At 53.5% G+C, this 14,304-nt stretch overlaps 1 protein-coding gene across 1 annotated transcript; it reads right to left on the bottom strand.

The window, feature by feature from the left end:
* Positions 1–5,131: 5,131 nt before the first annotated feature.
* CYGB (cytoglobin) lies at positions 5,132–14,304 on the bottom strand. Its single transcript, XM_006869548.1, has 4 exons — positions 14,127–14,304; positions 8,172–8,403; positions 7,640–7,803; positions 5,132–5,220 (listed from the first exon to the last, which is right to left on the bottom strand). Exons 1-4 carry the CDS (start codon positions 14,267–14,269, stop codon positions 5,187–5,189), a joined length of 573 nt encoding a protein of 190 aa, XP_006869610.1. The 5' UTR covers positions 14,270–14,304; the 3' UTR covers positions 5,132–5,186.

Here is a 14,304-nt window from a genome sequence, read left to right as displayed (position 1 = left end):
GGGGGGAGAGGGTTTGATGTACACAAAAACACTCAAGAATATGTAATCATTTGCATTATGGTCTTTTAAGATCTATCTGTTGTTGTTGTTGTTAAGTGCCGTCGAGTCGGTTCCGACCCATAGTGACCCTGTACAGGGTTTCCAAGGGTGTAAATCTTTACGGGAGTAGAAAGCCTCATCTTTCTCCTGCAGAATGGCTGGTAGTTTCGAACCGCTGACCTTAAGGTTTTCAGACCGATTCGTAACCACTACGCTACCAGAGCTATCTATATGGTATTAAGTGGACAACAACGCAACTCAAACTGACAACAACAACTCACAAGATAGGAGCTTTAGAGAGAATGGGAGAGTGGTGGAAAAAGGTCAGCTGCTGGCATAGGCTGGGAGTGGTTGTCAGGGAACTGAGTAGAAATGAAAATTTTGGGAGGACTATAAATCAGTGATGCCTCCTTTAATGTGAGGAGTAAGGTGGGGCTTTGGGAAGAAGGTAATTTACCAAGGGCTCAGTCTTCAACATGAGTTGCACCTTAATGTAAAGAAAATGAAAATCCTCACCAGTGGACCAATAAATAACATCATGATAAATGGAGAGAAGATTAAAGTTGTTAAAGACATCATTTTGCTTGGATCCACAATCAACATTCATGGAAGCAGCAGTCAAGAAATCAATGTATTGCATTGGGAAAATCTGTTGCACAAGACTTCTTTAAAGTGTTGAAAAGCAAAGATGTCAGTTTAAGGACTTAAGTGTGCCTGACCCAAGCCATGCTATCTTCAATCCGGTCATATACATGTGAAAGTTGGATAATGAATAAATAAAGAAGACCGTAGAAGAATTGATGCATTTGAATTATGGTGTTGGGGAAGAATATTAAAAGTGCCATGGACTTCCAGAAGAACAAACCAATCTGTGTTGGAAGAAATACATCCAGAGCAGCCAGTAATCCTCTCTAGTACCTTGGTCATGCCAAGAACCATTCCCTGGAGGATATCTGCTTGGTTAAAGGAGGAAGACCCCAATGCGGTGGGTTGACAAGGTGGCAGAAACAATGAGCTCAAACGTAACTACTGAGTTTTGCGCAGGCCGGGCAGTGTTTCCATCAGTTGGGCACTGGGTCGCGCTGAGTCGGAACCCTCTGGACAGCACTTAACTACAGGCGGCCGCAGCTTCCTTGGTGGCGTTTCTGACGTAGCCAGCAGGGGTCGCTGTGGGGCCGCGCACGACCTGGACCGCTTTGTGTCGGAAAAGCGCGCAGCTCCCCGCCTCTTCCCTACTCCAGACACCCCATCGCTCACAGCGTGAGCACGCCGGGGAGGCTGACCCAGTTGCTCAGCTCTTCATCGGGAAGGCCACCTCTGAGTGCAGGGAAAAGCACAAAATAAAACGCAGACATGGTTCCCCTGCCCGCACCCTGCACTGCGACCTTAATCTTGCCTCACCAGTCCGGAGTTGCAGCCCCAACCCTGGGTGACTGGCTCCTTTCCAGCACCTTCTCTCCAGGGGGTAAGGAGAACCTTTTTTCAAGAATGATTCCAGTTTTGACTGGCTCAGAGGCTCCTTTTGCACCTTTAAGCTGAAGTGAAGGGGGAGGCGGAAGGCTTTCCTGTCCGAGACTTTCACCAGCTCAGCCCGTTGTCCTGAGACACTTGATTGCGTCTACTTCTTTTACCTTGGCCCTCTTGACTCCCTTCCCATCCACCTTTCTGCCCCTACTCTCTCTCCCAGGATTCCTGCTTCTCACCCTGTCTTTTTCCAGTCCCTAGCCCCAGGAGCTCTGGTAGCGTAGTGGTTACGAGTCGGGCTGGCAACCTCAAGGTCAGCAGTTCGAAACTACCAGTTTCTCTTTGGGAGAAATGATGCGTTCTGCTCCCGTGAAGACTTAGAGCCTTGGAAACCCTGTGCAGGGTCACTCTGAGTCGGAACCGACTCCACGACCCCAGGGCTGGGCTCAGTGGTATATGCCCTCCCCTCCTTATCTACCTCCAAAGGCAGGCCTCAAGTCTACCTTACCAGGGGCTTAAAAAAATGTTATGGAAAAAGACTTTTAATTTTTTTTTTTTAATGTTTTGTTTTGAATTATATGATAGTTTACATGAGAGAACTTTAGTTTTACATTCATTCCATCGTATATCATCTCATTGCCATGATTCCAATCCCCTCCATGCATCAACCAACCAAAGGGTATATCCTAGAAACCCGCCCCCTACAGTTCCCCCTCCCTCCCCTCAAGCCTTTTAATTTTTTAATTAAAGATTTTTAATTCCATTTTCCACGAACTTTTTGAAGTCCACTATATCAACCCCCCAAAAGTCCCCTCTTTTGTAATCAATATTCCCACACCCATCACCTGTCCCAAGCTAGGACTGATTTGGTTTCTATTTTCATAGGTAAGTTTTACCTGAGGAGCCCCCACGGCGCAACAACTAAGCACTTGACTGCTGACTGAAAAGTCTGTGGTTCGATCCCACCCAGCGCCTCCCTGGAGAAAGACCGGCGATCAAAAAGATGTCGGTCTAGGAAATCCTATGGGGCAGTTCTCCATCACATGGGGCTGCAATGAGTTGGAATAGACTCAATGACACCAGCAATATGTTGTATTTGTGTAAATGGAACCGTTTTTGTTTGAAATGAGGGCTGACAGGATTAGAACTATCCTATCGGGAGACGCGACTGAGCTGGTGCACCATCTGGGCCACGCCCCCCTCTCCTCTGGCTTGGAAAGGCTGGGCTCACACAACTAACTCTTGGCCCATGTGATGTTCCTGCTTTCGAAGACTTGCGTTTATTTATTCTTTGGACATCTCTGGAACACTTTGCAGTGCCAGGCCCAGGAAAGGAAGGCATAGCCTGCCCTGGAGGACCCCTAGACTGGGAGACCAGCCTGTCCTCCATCCGTCAGCTGTATTTTCCCAGGCTGGTTGGAGCCCTTTCTGGGGAGAGGTCGTTTCCCAATTCTCTGCCGCCTCTTGTCCCTTACTGGGGAGAGGCCCTTTCCCAATTCTCTGCCGCCTCTTGTCCCTTTCTGGGGAGCTGTTGTAGCTGACTGCAGCTTCCAGCCTGGGTTGCAGGGGTTGGCGGAGGGGATGCTGTCTGGGTAGAGGGCTTGAGAAGGAAGTCTGGGAGCTGAGAGGTCAGAGAAGGTGCTGGGGTGTTAATGGATGTCAAGAGACTGGTCCACCACCTGTAACTTGAGCAGCAGGGATGGGTTCAGTGTTTCCCAAGTGGAACACCCAGACTCAGATCTGGAAGACCCCGGCTGATCCTTGGCAGTGCCACTGTAGCTGGTTGTTCAAACCCACCCAGATGCACCTTGGAAGAAAGGCCTGGCAATGTTTCCAACAAGTTGAGAACCTAATGAAGCATCTTGACTCCACACACATGGGGTGACCAGGAGTTGGAATCACCCATAACTAACGCCAAATTCATTCAACACTCGGGCAAGTGGGACCCTTCTGAAAGTTCTCCCTTGATCCCTTCTTCATTTCTCCTGTCCTGCCAGGGAAGAGCTATTTTAGAACAAAAGACACAAAGCACTTTGGCTTTTTAACAAGCACAGGCCTACCCCATGGGAGCCCCCCCCCAAATGTCAGCTTCCAGTCTCCACCCTGTTTCTGATTAAACAGATGCAGGGCCCCAGAATCGCTTACACCCCAACTCAAAGATCTGCGTGCACATGGAACTCAGGTGATGTCGAGGCCTACGACCAGCCAAGGCTGAGGGGTGTCCCCATGGAGAGGAGAGGGAGGTCCTCCTTTCAAGGAAAAGTCAGAGCCCACAGAACAAAGGAGAGGGGATGGGCGAGCGGCAGGTGGCAGAAGACCAAGAGACTGTGCAGACACAGGAAGAAGGGCCTGTTTAATGACATGGCTGGGTCTGCTTACAAACATCAGAGACAACGAAAGGAGGACAGCAGTTATACAGATAGCAACATGAGGGACAGGAAATACAGGTACGGCAACCGCAGCAGTAACAGCTGTGAGACGATACATGTGACCGAGGACACACACAGGGGTCCCCCAACAAGGCCGACCCAGGTGGGCAGACGGTAGTAGCACGGACTACTACCAAGAGGAGCTCTCTTGCTTCTGGGACTAGATCTGGGCTCTGGCCTGTCACCTTCAGCCTGGACCACCCTTCTGGGCTCAGTGACAGGGTTGACCTTTGAGATGTCTTCACGGTCACCCCTGCCTCAGTTCCATTCTCTTACCTGGAACTTTTGACCCTCTGTCTGCCCTCACACATTCTGGGACAAGTCATGAGTCAAATCCTTTTAGGGGGAGGGTCCTCAAGAATGCAGGAATGTGGGGGGCTGAGTTTTGCCATCTCATGGGTCACCTCAACCCCTCTTGGACAAACCCAGATCCTCTCTATGCTGGTGGGGGACCCCCATCTTTGCCAGGACCCTCTGTTTTCTGCCCAGAGAATAGCCCAAAGATAACAGTGCCTCTGGGCCCCACAGATAGACATTATAGATATGTTCGCGTGTTTGTATATTAGAGGAGCTCTCGTGGCGCAGTGTTAAAGCACTCAGCTGCTAATCGAAAGGTCGGAGGTTCAAATTCACCAGCCACTCCTCGGGAGAAAGATGTGATTTGCTTCCAGCCTTGGAAATCTCTTGGAACCGTTCATTCTACTCTGTACCTACAGGGTCACTACGAGTTGGAATCAACTTGAGAGCAATGGGTTTGGAGTTTTGTTTGATATATATATATTATATATTTATATAGATTGTATATAGAATATATTTGTATATACGGTAAATGTGTGTACATTAGACTCTAGATAGGTAATACTGAGGCCTGCATGCTGGTTGGTCAGGCCGATGGACGCGGGGCTGGTTTATTCCTGGAGAGGCTTCTAGACCTGCCCCTTGCTTCCCGCCAGCCGCTCAGCTAGGTCTCGCTAGAACAGTGAGTAGAAAAGCTAAGAAGGGTGGGCCCAGCTCTGCCTGGAAGGGCCCCCCTCCACCCCACAGGCAGGCCGCGGGGGTCAGCATCAGGACAGTTGGCGCCACCTCCTGGCAGCTCCAGGGGACTGCAGCCGCGGCAGAGGCCTCCTTCTGGGAAGTCGAGTCAGGGATTCCTCCAGCGTTCTTGGCACCCAGGGATGGAGGGTCAAGGAGGGTCTTCTAACTCAGCCTTCTGCTCAAGGTGCTGCCAGGGAAGGGGGCAGGTGGGAGGGGGTCCTAAGGCCCCGAAGAGGGCACTGTAGCCGGTGGGCTGTGGACGAGACAGGAGATGGAGGTGGCCAGTTATAAAGGGCAGGATCCGGGGCTGGCACTTTGCAGGAGACCCGACCCAGCACCACAGTAGAAAGCATGCCCCACAAAGGCAAGCTCTAGCTCCCTTCCTGCTACACGTGGCAGCCTGAGTCCCCAGCTTGTGACCTCTGTCCTGCCACCTCCTTGAGAATCCAGTGGTATCCAAACCCACGGGCCTCACTGTAGCCTGGTGCAGATGCCGGTGGCCTGTCTGTAGGCCTTCTTGCCTGCTCCGTACATGCAACCTCTTTGTTTGAACCAGAGGCGTAGCAAGAATACCTGGGACAATCTCTAAATTGTGCTCTCACCACCATTTCAAGGTGAAAAGACGCAGAGAGTGACAATGTGTCTGCAGAAACAGGCTCCCCACCCCACCCGGTCGGTCTTGTCCAACTGCCTCAGTTATGGGTCTTTCACATTTGTCATTCCTAGTCTTATCTGGTGTTACTTTGTCCCCCGCTCCTCATGGTCCTGGATGCCTCCTATGCTTGAGGAAGAGTGTTGGACCCAACTAGGTTAGTAAACACTCCTCAGTGGTCCTCCTGAAAGCAGTGCCCGGGCACTTGCCGTACCTGCTGTACCTCTGATGGCATCTGGCTGGTACCCACCATATTCCCTTCTGAACTCCTGACCCCTCCACCCACATGAGAGCTCACACACCCTCAAGCAGAGACAGTATGGTAAACAGTGGCGTCTGGCCCACCACAGCCGCCCTGAGAAGATAAGAGGAGTTGGATGGAATCTTCTCTAGAACACTGCTCTTTAACGCTACCACACCCATTTCTACCCTGGCAGTGTGTTGGGTCTGGAGGTGAGGCCAGGGGTCCAGGGAGACATCTTCTTAGGGGGTGTACATCTGTGTCCCCAGGAAGCCAGAGTTGGGGGTCTAGTGTGTGTGTGGGTCACCTGAGAATGGGCTGCGGCCCCCAATCTCCATCACGACCCATTCTCCCTCCTTCCAAAATCAGCAGAGACAGGGCAGACAAAGAGATTTTGGCGGTTTCCTAATGTTTGGGGCTTGGCAAGATCTAAGTCCCTGGGGTCCAGCTGGGGCAGGGGAGGGGAGGGGACAGGGAGTCATGTCGGGAAACGTTTCCATGTGTTTCTGATTCATGGGGGCCTGGCTGGGCCAGCTCTGTGATGTACGTACCCCCCTGACGTCCCCCTAGGCCCCTGTAAAAAAGCCCTCTTCTAGAGAAGCAGGAAGTCTTGTCTCCTGGTTGTAAACAAACTCATCCCTGGCAGTAGAGCCTGGCGAGGTGGGGGTGAGGTGGGGGGGGGGGGGGCAGTGGGGGGGTAAAACCCCTTCCCTCCCTATCACCCCTTCATGGTCCCCACTGCCTCCCTCAGTCCTCCAGGCCCTTTTGGTGCCCATCCCCCCCAGGCAGATACATGCGCCTGCCTGTCTTCTGTCCACCCTGCTTGGGCCTGACCAGGGCCAGCTGTGCACATCTGGACCTGGCTTGGTCACAACCAGTGGTTGCTGAGGCTCCCCTCCTGGGGGCAGGAGCAGGAACCAGTGTGGTCAGCGACAGGAAGGTTGGGAGGTCTGGCCTCCTAGGCCGACCTCAGGGTACATCCCCTGAGGGGCTGGGTGGAGAAGCTTGTGCGTGGGCAGTGGGGGATTCTGAGGGTCAGTGCGGAGCCAGGGGAGGGACTTTAGTCTTTTCCATGGGAAACTGCTGGAAATGTCTCTGGACAGTGTGTATCCTGAGCTGCTGGCTGACCCCTGGTTCCCAATCCTGCGTCCATCCCTCTTCTTCCTACTCCCCCCACTCAACTCCCAGAACCAGCCTCCCCTTGGGGGCCCAGGGAGGCGGGAGTGTTCCCAGTCGCCATGGTGTTGGGGACGGACTAACTGGCCCTTCCCTCATGTTCCTTGTCAGTTGGATCCCTGAGGCTGGCCACCCTCCTCGAGCCATCTCCGGGCCCATCCGGGGTCAGCCCAGAAGTGGACATTCCCTGCTAGCGTGTGAGTTAAGTGACCCCCACGTGGGCCTGCTTGGGCCACCACGTGTGTGCTACTACCTCGTGATATTCCTGGCCCCAGTCCTTGGTCACTGGTCAGCGTTGGATGAGCACATAGCCTCATGTGATTGGTACCTGGGGAGGAAGTGGCCGGAACTGGCCTGAGCAACTTTCCCTCCAGGAGCCCGCTGGCACCTCTGCCCTGTTGGCTGTGGCTTGCGGTGTTCTAGGGAAAGTGTTCCCTGCTCTGGGCAGACAAATGTCAGGGCCTACATGGGTCCAAAGCCGGAGAAAGACAGCCTTGCAGGATCTTGCCTGGATCCGACCTTCCCGACCCGCTCCTGCTCCAGTGGTCAGCCCCTGGACCCCGAAGCGGTCAGCCCGGCCCAGCCCACCCACCCCCTCCTCACATGGCGGCGTTGGGGACCTGCTGTACCCAGCCCACTTCCTTGTAGGCAGCGGTCACGTGGCTGTAGATGAGGCCACGCAGCTTGGCCCAGGCTCTCTGCGTCTCAGGGGGGAAGTCATTAGCAAACTCCTCCTGGATCACCTCCAGAATGACCCCAGAGAGGATCTGAGGGAAGAGGGAGGAAGAGGCGTGAGCATCTGCTGCCTGCTCCCAGAAGCCCAGCGCCCCAACTGCAAACCCAACCCAACCCACAGCTGTCCAGTCGGTTCCGACCGAGCATAAATGCCCCACACGACTTCTGAGGTTGTACATCTTTACAGAAGCCAAGAGGCTCGCCATCACCCTGTGTACCCCGCCTCTGGTTGAGGGATCCTTTTAGGACACACAGCCTGGTGACTTCAAGAACCCACAAAGACAAGGGCCACCCACACCAGCCGCCACTCTCCCTTTCACAGCCGCTCCAGGATTAGTTGGACGCTGAGGGTGTGGCAGCGATGGGATACGGGTGGGGAGATGGGTGTCCAGGGGCATACCTTAAAGTAGACAGGCTCCACCTTGTGCTTGAGAGCGTGAGCTTTGCCCACGAGGGCCAGCACAGAGGACACCTTGTCAGGGTCATGCAGGTTCTCCACGACCGTGTTGAGGGCTCCCATGACCCGGCAGGCATGCTTCCGCAGCTGGGGGCTCCGCTCCATTTCCAGAGGCTCTTCCATATGCTTGAACTGACTGAAGTATTGCTTGGCCGATGGGAAGTTCACAAAGAACCTGTGGAAGGGTTGGGCACTGAAGCAGGGGGGCTGCCTTGGACCCCACCCTGAAGTGACAGGATAATGGGGGGGGGGCAGGGCTGGAGAGGCAAGAGCCTCCCCCATCGTAGTAACTGTCTTCACTGCTGTACATAGCTGCCCTTCAAACAGAGACCTAGACCCACCCACTGTTCAAGCAACAACTGGGTTCCCAACATTTCCATTTCCTGCCAGCTTCCACTCTGGGGCCTCTCCTTCCCAAACCCTATACACCCTCGAGACCTGTTCCAATCACAGTCCAGGGAAAAGCTCTTGGTTCTAGATTTATAGGCCTGTGTGACCTCTAACAGGTTATTTAAGTTTTCTGAGCCTCAGGTTCCACATCTATAAAATGGGCATCTTTGTTTCTAGCTCATGGGTTGTTGTGAAGATGAAATGAAGAACAGTATGCCAAATCCTCAACACAGTGCTGTAACTATGGTAACGTCCCATCTCTTTATGTGCAAAGAACAACTCCAGTCACGTCGTTAAAGGTGGCTCAGCCAATGCCAGGAGGAAATGAGCCCAGATCTTCATGACCCTGTACCCCTCTTTGGTCCAGAGTAAAAATTGATTTAATTAAAGCTAACAATTGACTTTTTATCTGTGTCCTGCGGTAATTATTTCACATCACTACGTCTTGGAACTTACACCAGCTCTTCCTAGCCTCATTCTTTCCCCCTCGCTTTGTTTTTCTTAAATCGTCTAGCTTTCCTTAACATATCATTTTTATGAGGTTGCTCTCCTACTCCAAAACATTCCATGGCTCCCCATTGTTTACCAAAGTTAAAACTCAACATGAAATTCTAGGCTTCTGATAAACTCTCTTCTCCAACAAGATGTCCACATTCTCCCTACATGTGAGCCACCTCTGCTCCAGCCTTGTTCACTGTTAGGAAAACATTCCACTCTTGAGCCAATCTTCCTCTGGCTTAGAATGCTGTTCTTAGTCTCTCCTCGAAAACTTGCTTCTCTCTGTCCCTGCCCGAGCTGGTCTGCCCTACAACTTTCCCCCTGCCCATCTGTCTCTCTCAGATGGCCTTTCTGTTTCTTTCCTGTGTCGCAGACCAGTCACCACAACCCCAGGGCAGAGCCCTGGCCTTATGTTCCCTGACCCAGGGCCCTGTGGATGCAGCGCGCCATTGAGATCACTTCACACTGCTTGGGCATCACGTCAGGCATACGCAGGAACTTGGTCGGAACTGACATAACTTCTCAGAAAATACATTGGGTGTCTCAGAGCTGTGTCATCAAGCCGTTTCATGTCTTTGGAGTGTCCCCGGTTGTGACCTGAAAGAGCTGATAATGTGCCAAACCAGCCTTTTGGCCAAGAGTCAGCGATCTGGGAGCTGGAGCAGATATGCAAAGAGCATTAGGCCTGGGCCACCCCTTCGGGCAACAAAGCTGCTCTCAGCAGAGGAGGCTTGGACCAGGATCCGGTGCAGTCTAAATAGAGACCTCAGCGGGCCCCCTCACAGACCCAGGGTGACCTTCACAACCTGCCTGGCTGCAAAAGAGAGGGACGTCCCTCCTGCTGGACACTTCACAGATGAGACTATGGAGCTGAAAACGCAGTAGAGTTTTCTGCAGAAACACTGAGAAACACCCTCTCAGGACTTACGTGAGGATCTCAGACTGAGGGGGTCTTACGATTGCAGTAAATAGTGGTTTATATTGGCACAGCATCTCCACATGTCATGGCTACATCTCAGACCCATTTTACTGATCAGGAAACAATTGACCATCAGTCCAGCCGATTGTGACTCCAGGCAGCCCATGTGTGTCAGAGTAGAACTGGGCTCCACAGGGTTTCCCCATTAGTAGACAGCCAGGTCTTTCTTCCGGGGCCCCTCTGGGTGGATTCAAACTGCCAACTTGTCAGTTAGTAGCTGAACCGCTTAACCATTTGTCCCACTCAGGAAATAATAGCTGTGACTGTGGCGTTCATTCTGACTCATAGCAGCCCTGTAGTAGGAGAGCGCAGAACTGCCACCAAGGGTTTCCAAGGTTGTAAATCTTTACGGAAACAGACTGCCACATCCTTCTCCCATGGAGCAGCTGGTGGGTTTGAACCACCGACCTTTAGTTTAGCAGCCCAGCACTTGTCACTGTGCCACCAGGGCACCGTCAACAAATAGGGGACATCTATTGAGCATGTGCGGTTGGTTGTTGTTGTGGAGTGCCGTCGGGTCGGTTCCGACTAACAGCGCCTCTGTATAGGGTTTCCTAGGAGCGGCTGGTGAGCTTGAACCACCGACCTTGCAGTTCACCCCGACCTTGCAGTCCAGCGCATTAGCTCACAGCGCCACACCAGGACTCCTTAATCCTCGCAATCCCTTCTGGAGGTGGCACTGTGCTTGTTCTAGCTTCGTGGATTAGGAAGGAATCCTGGTGGTGCTGTGGGTTAAGCATCAGACTGCTCTATCAAAGGTCAGGGGTTGAAGCTCACTAGTCAATCCATGGGTGAATAATGAGGTAAAGCTTTACTCTTGGCAATCCTGTGGGCAGTTCTATGCTGTGCTATAGGGTCCTCTGAGTAGGAATCGACTTAACCACAGTGGATTTTTATAGATTAGGAAACTGTTGCCCACGGCTAGCCCAGTGGAGTAGGTGTTGGACCAGGAAAGATCCAGAAAGAAACTGCTTTACAGGAGTCCTGATGTGGTGCCGTAGGATAAGCGCTGGACTGTTAACCACAAGGTCTGTGGTTCAAACCCACCAGTCCTATACAGGGTCGGTATGACTGGATGGCACAAACAACAATGCCCCCAGGAGGGGAGTCATCGCCCAGGACGCAAGCACATCTTCAGTCTCAATGTCTAACATATCATTTATGGGTTTGAAAAAATGTCAGCTGGAAAGCTCCTGCTTAGGGCCCGCACCGGGCCAGAAGAGGCCAGGCTATGAGTTCATCCCCTCTGTCCCTTGCGCCTGGACATCTGTCCCGCCTTGACCCCCTAGCTGTAGAGGGGTGAAGCCAGCCTTGGGGAGTTTCTCAGTTCTCAGAGGCATCTGGGCTTCCAAGCAAGCTCTAAATAGGCTTGTCTGAGTGGGAGGGGGAGGTGTTAGAGTTACAACTGGGAGGGGAGTCTTCACAAAGCCTGGGTGTTCCCTTACCACCTCCTCCCAGGCAGCCAGTGGAAGTGTGAGATCTACCTCCACCAGAGCAGACCCCTTTAGGAGCTATGAGGTGTCAGAGGGAGAGTGTGTCTCAGGCCCGGTCCTTGTGGATGAATGGGTGTGTTCGTTCCAATTCACAGCAACCCTGTGGGACACAGTAGAACTGCCCCAAAGGGCTTCCAAGGCTAGACATCTTTCCACATCTTTCTCCCACGGAGCAGCTGGTGGGTTTGAACTGCTGACCTTTTGTTTGTTGTGTGTGTAAGGGACAGGAGGGAATTGTGGCAGGACTGGAGGGTGCAAGATCTGGGGGCAGAGACCTCCTCTAAACTCTTTCTGCCAGCCCTCCCCGCCACTGGACAGACAGCAGGAGAAAAGAAAGAGGGATGCATGGAGAAGTTAGCCCATCCACATAGGGGGCAGGAAAGGGTGTGTGTGTGTGTGTATGTGTGTGTGTGTGTGTGTCAAGCCTGGCAACAATTGTGAGGTTGGTCCAGGACAGGGCAGTGTATCTTTCTGTTGTTCATAGGGTCGCTATGAGTCGGTACCGACTTGATGGCACCTAACAACAACAACAACAACAACAACTCTCTCTGGTGTGGCTCTGTGGGATCAGCACTAGACTGCCAACCACAAGGTCAGTGGTTCAAACTCACCAACTGCTCCTAGAAAATCTTAATCATAGGGTCGCTATGAGTCAGAACTGATTCAATGGCATTTAACAACTCCGGGATGAATAGGGGGGCTTCCTCTGAGCACCAAGTGCTTTAGTAAATAATACCCACCCCCAGGAGTCAGGTGTGGGGAGCTTGAAGGGGTATATAGGGAGAAAGAAGGCATCTCCACCAAGTGCTTCTCTATACAGAAATAGCCCTACAGCCCTGCCTGTAGTGGGCAGCCCCTTCTTCGGCCCCACCCCCACCCCATCCCTGCTCCCGCCCCTGCCTGGGGAATTCAGTGATCCCTCAAGAGATGGATTTTGGACATGTCTCTATGTGTCCTGATGTCAAGTGACAGGGTTGGAGCAGATGACCACCAGGGTCCTTTGGGCCTCTGTACTCTGTGGTCTTGCCTCATTTCCTCTTGGTGGCTTGTGTACACCCTGAGGCAGCCCTCCTCAGATATAGGATACAATGTGGTCAGTCCCCTCCCCACTGCCTGTGTGGGGTGCTCACAGTGCAAGACTTCATCTCTGGTGTCCGAAGGCTCCAGGATTTAAAACCTTCTCTTTCGCCCCCTCACCCCTTGGCCAGCTGGGCTCCTGGGTCTGGGAGGACAATCTGGGTTGCCCAAACAGCTTCCTTACCTCAGCAACCCTTCAGAAGCACCTCTGAAACACTTCTTTGACTCCTGCACCCTTGGAAGTGTTTCTAAGTTGGAATCAGGGCCTACCAATATGGAGTCTGGGAGGTCTCAGGCTTGGGGGAGGCAGCAGAGAAAGAGTGTTGAGGAGAAGGTTTTGGAGGTTTCATCCCTACCTTCAAAGACTACTTTACTCTGCCCTGGATCTGACAATGCCTCCCCCTTGTTTCCCAGCCCCCAGCTGGAACATGGGTGGGGGCCTCTGCCTGCACCCCAGGGACCAGCCCAAGTGGGAAGAAGGTGTTAAGTTAGAACTTAGTGATGTTAAGTTCATAGGAATGGGGCGTGTGCACACACCCATGTGTAGGTGTGTGAACAGCCCTGCTAGCCTGTTTGGGGGTCCTTAAGGGGAGTCATGGTGTGGCGCTGTATGATAAGCACTTGACCACCAGGTCGGTTTGAACCACAAGGTTAGCGGTTCAAACTCACCAGCCACTCCTCGGAAACACTATGGCACAGTTGGTATGAGTCAGAACTGACTCTATGGAACTAAACACCACCACCAACAAGGGGAGTGTGGGTCCTGAACGCCCCTAAGCCCAAGATGGGGCCTTTCATCCCTGGATAGGGGTTTGGGAGTGAAGCTCTAGCCTGCTGTAACCAACTCACAAGGACTGTACCTGGGGGCGTCTAGTGGTTTCTCCACTCACCTGTGCCTGGCGCTCCCTCTGGCCCATCGTCTCCAGGCTAAATGGGTCAGCTGGGAACACCCGATCTCAGGGTTCTTACTCTTTTACTTCTGCTCTGGTAGGTCTGCTCTGTTCTTGCAAGATTTTTCGACTAGGGGCTGAGCTGGAGAAGGGGACTGCTCCGCTTCGCCCCCGCCTCCTTCTTGGCGGAGACTCAGTATTCCCATCTCTGAAATGGAAAGCCCCCACACTCCAAGCGGAGGGATGGTGGCGGCTTGGCTGAGTGGTTGGGCGGGGATGTGGTTGCTGGTGAGGAGGCGCGGGCTGGCTGGGTAGGAGTTCTGAGGCCCCGGAGCGAACAGAGGTGCGCTCCTGCGTCTGCTTCCTCATTCCTGGGGGGCTCCGTGCCCTGGAGCCAGCAGAGGCTCAGCCAGAGCTTCACCCACCCCGAGGCGCCCAGCCAGCCCTGGCCGGGCCCCAAACGCAGCTGGGGAGGTGTCGCCGGAGATCGGACCTGGGCCGAGCCCGCCCCTACCCGGAGCTACGGTCGCGCTCCCTCCCCCGGGCCCGGCCGGGCCAGGACGACACCTACCTCACCAGGATGGCCACCCCCACGTCCTCGCAGTTGGCATAGAGCCGGGCCCACGTCGCCTGCACCGCCTTCCTCTCCGCCTCGGACAGCTCCTCGCTCCGTTCCCTGCGCTCGATCTCCATCTCACCCGGCACTTTCTCCATGAGCAGCTGCAAGCCCGGCCCGGGGGGCTCGGCGG

The sequence above is a fragment of the Chrysochloris asiatica genome, unplaced genomic scaffold (assembly GCF_000296735.1).
Source record: "Chrysochloris asiatica unplaced genomic scaffold, ChrAsi1.0 scaffold00132, whole genome shotgun sequence".
Lineage (NCBI taxonomy): Eukaryota > Metazoa > Chordata > Mammalia > Afrosoricida > Chrysochloridae > Chrysochloris > Chrysochloris asiatica.
This window is presented reverse-complemented; position numbering and strand designations above follow the sequence as displayed.

What these genes read in the sequence shown, in the direction of transcription:
- CYGB (XM_006869548.1), bottom strand. Translation starts at nt 14,269, where the DNA reads ATGGAGAAAGTGCCGGGTGAGATGGAGATCGAGCGCAGGGAACGGAGC. An exon ending in GGGGTGGCCATCCTGGTGAG is followed by an intron (nt 8,404 to 14,126) that starts GTAGGTGTCGTC and finishes ACCCTTCCACAG; the next exon opens with GTTCTTTGTGAACTTCCCAT. An exon ending in CAGGTCCCCAACGCCGCCAT is followed by an intron (nt 5,221 to 7,639) that starts GTGAGGAGGGGG and finishes TCTCGTCCACAG; the next exon opens with CCCACCGGCTACAGTGCCCT.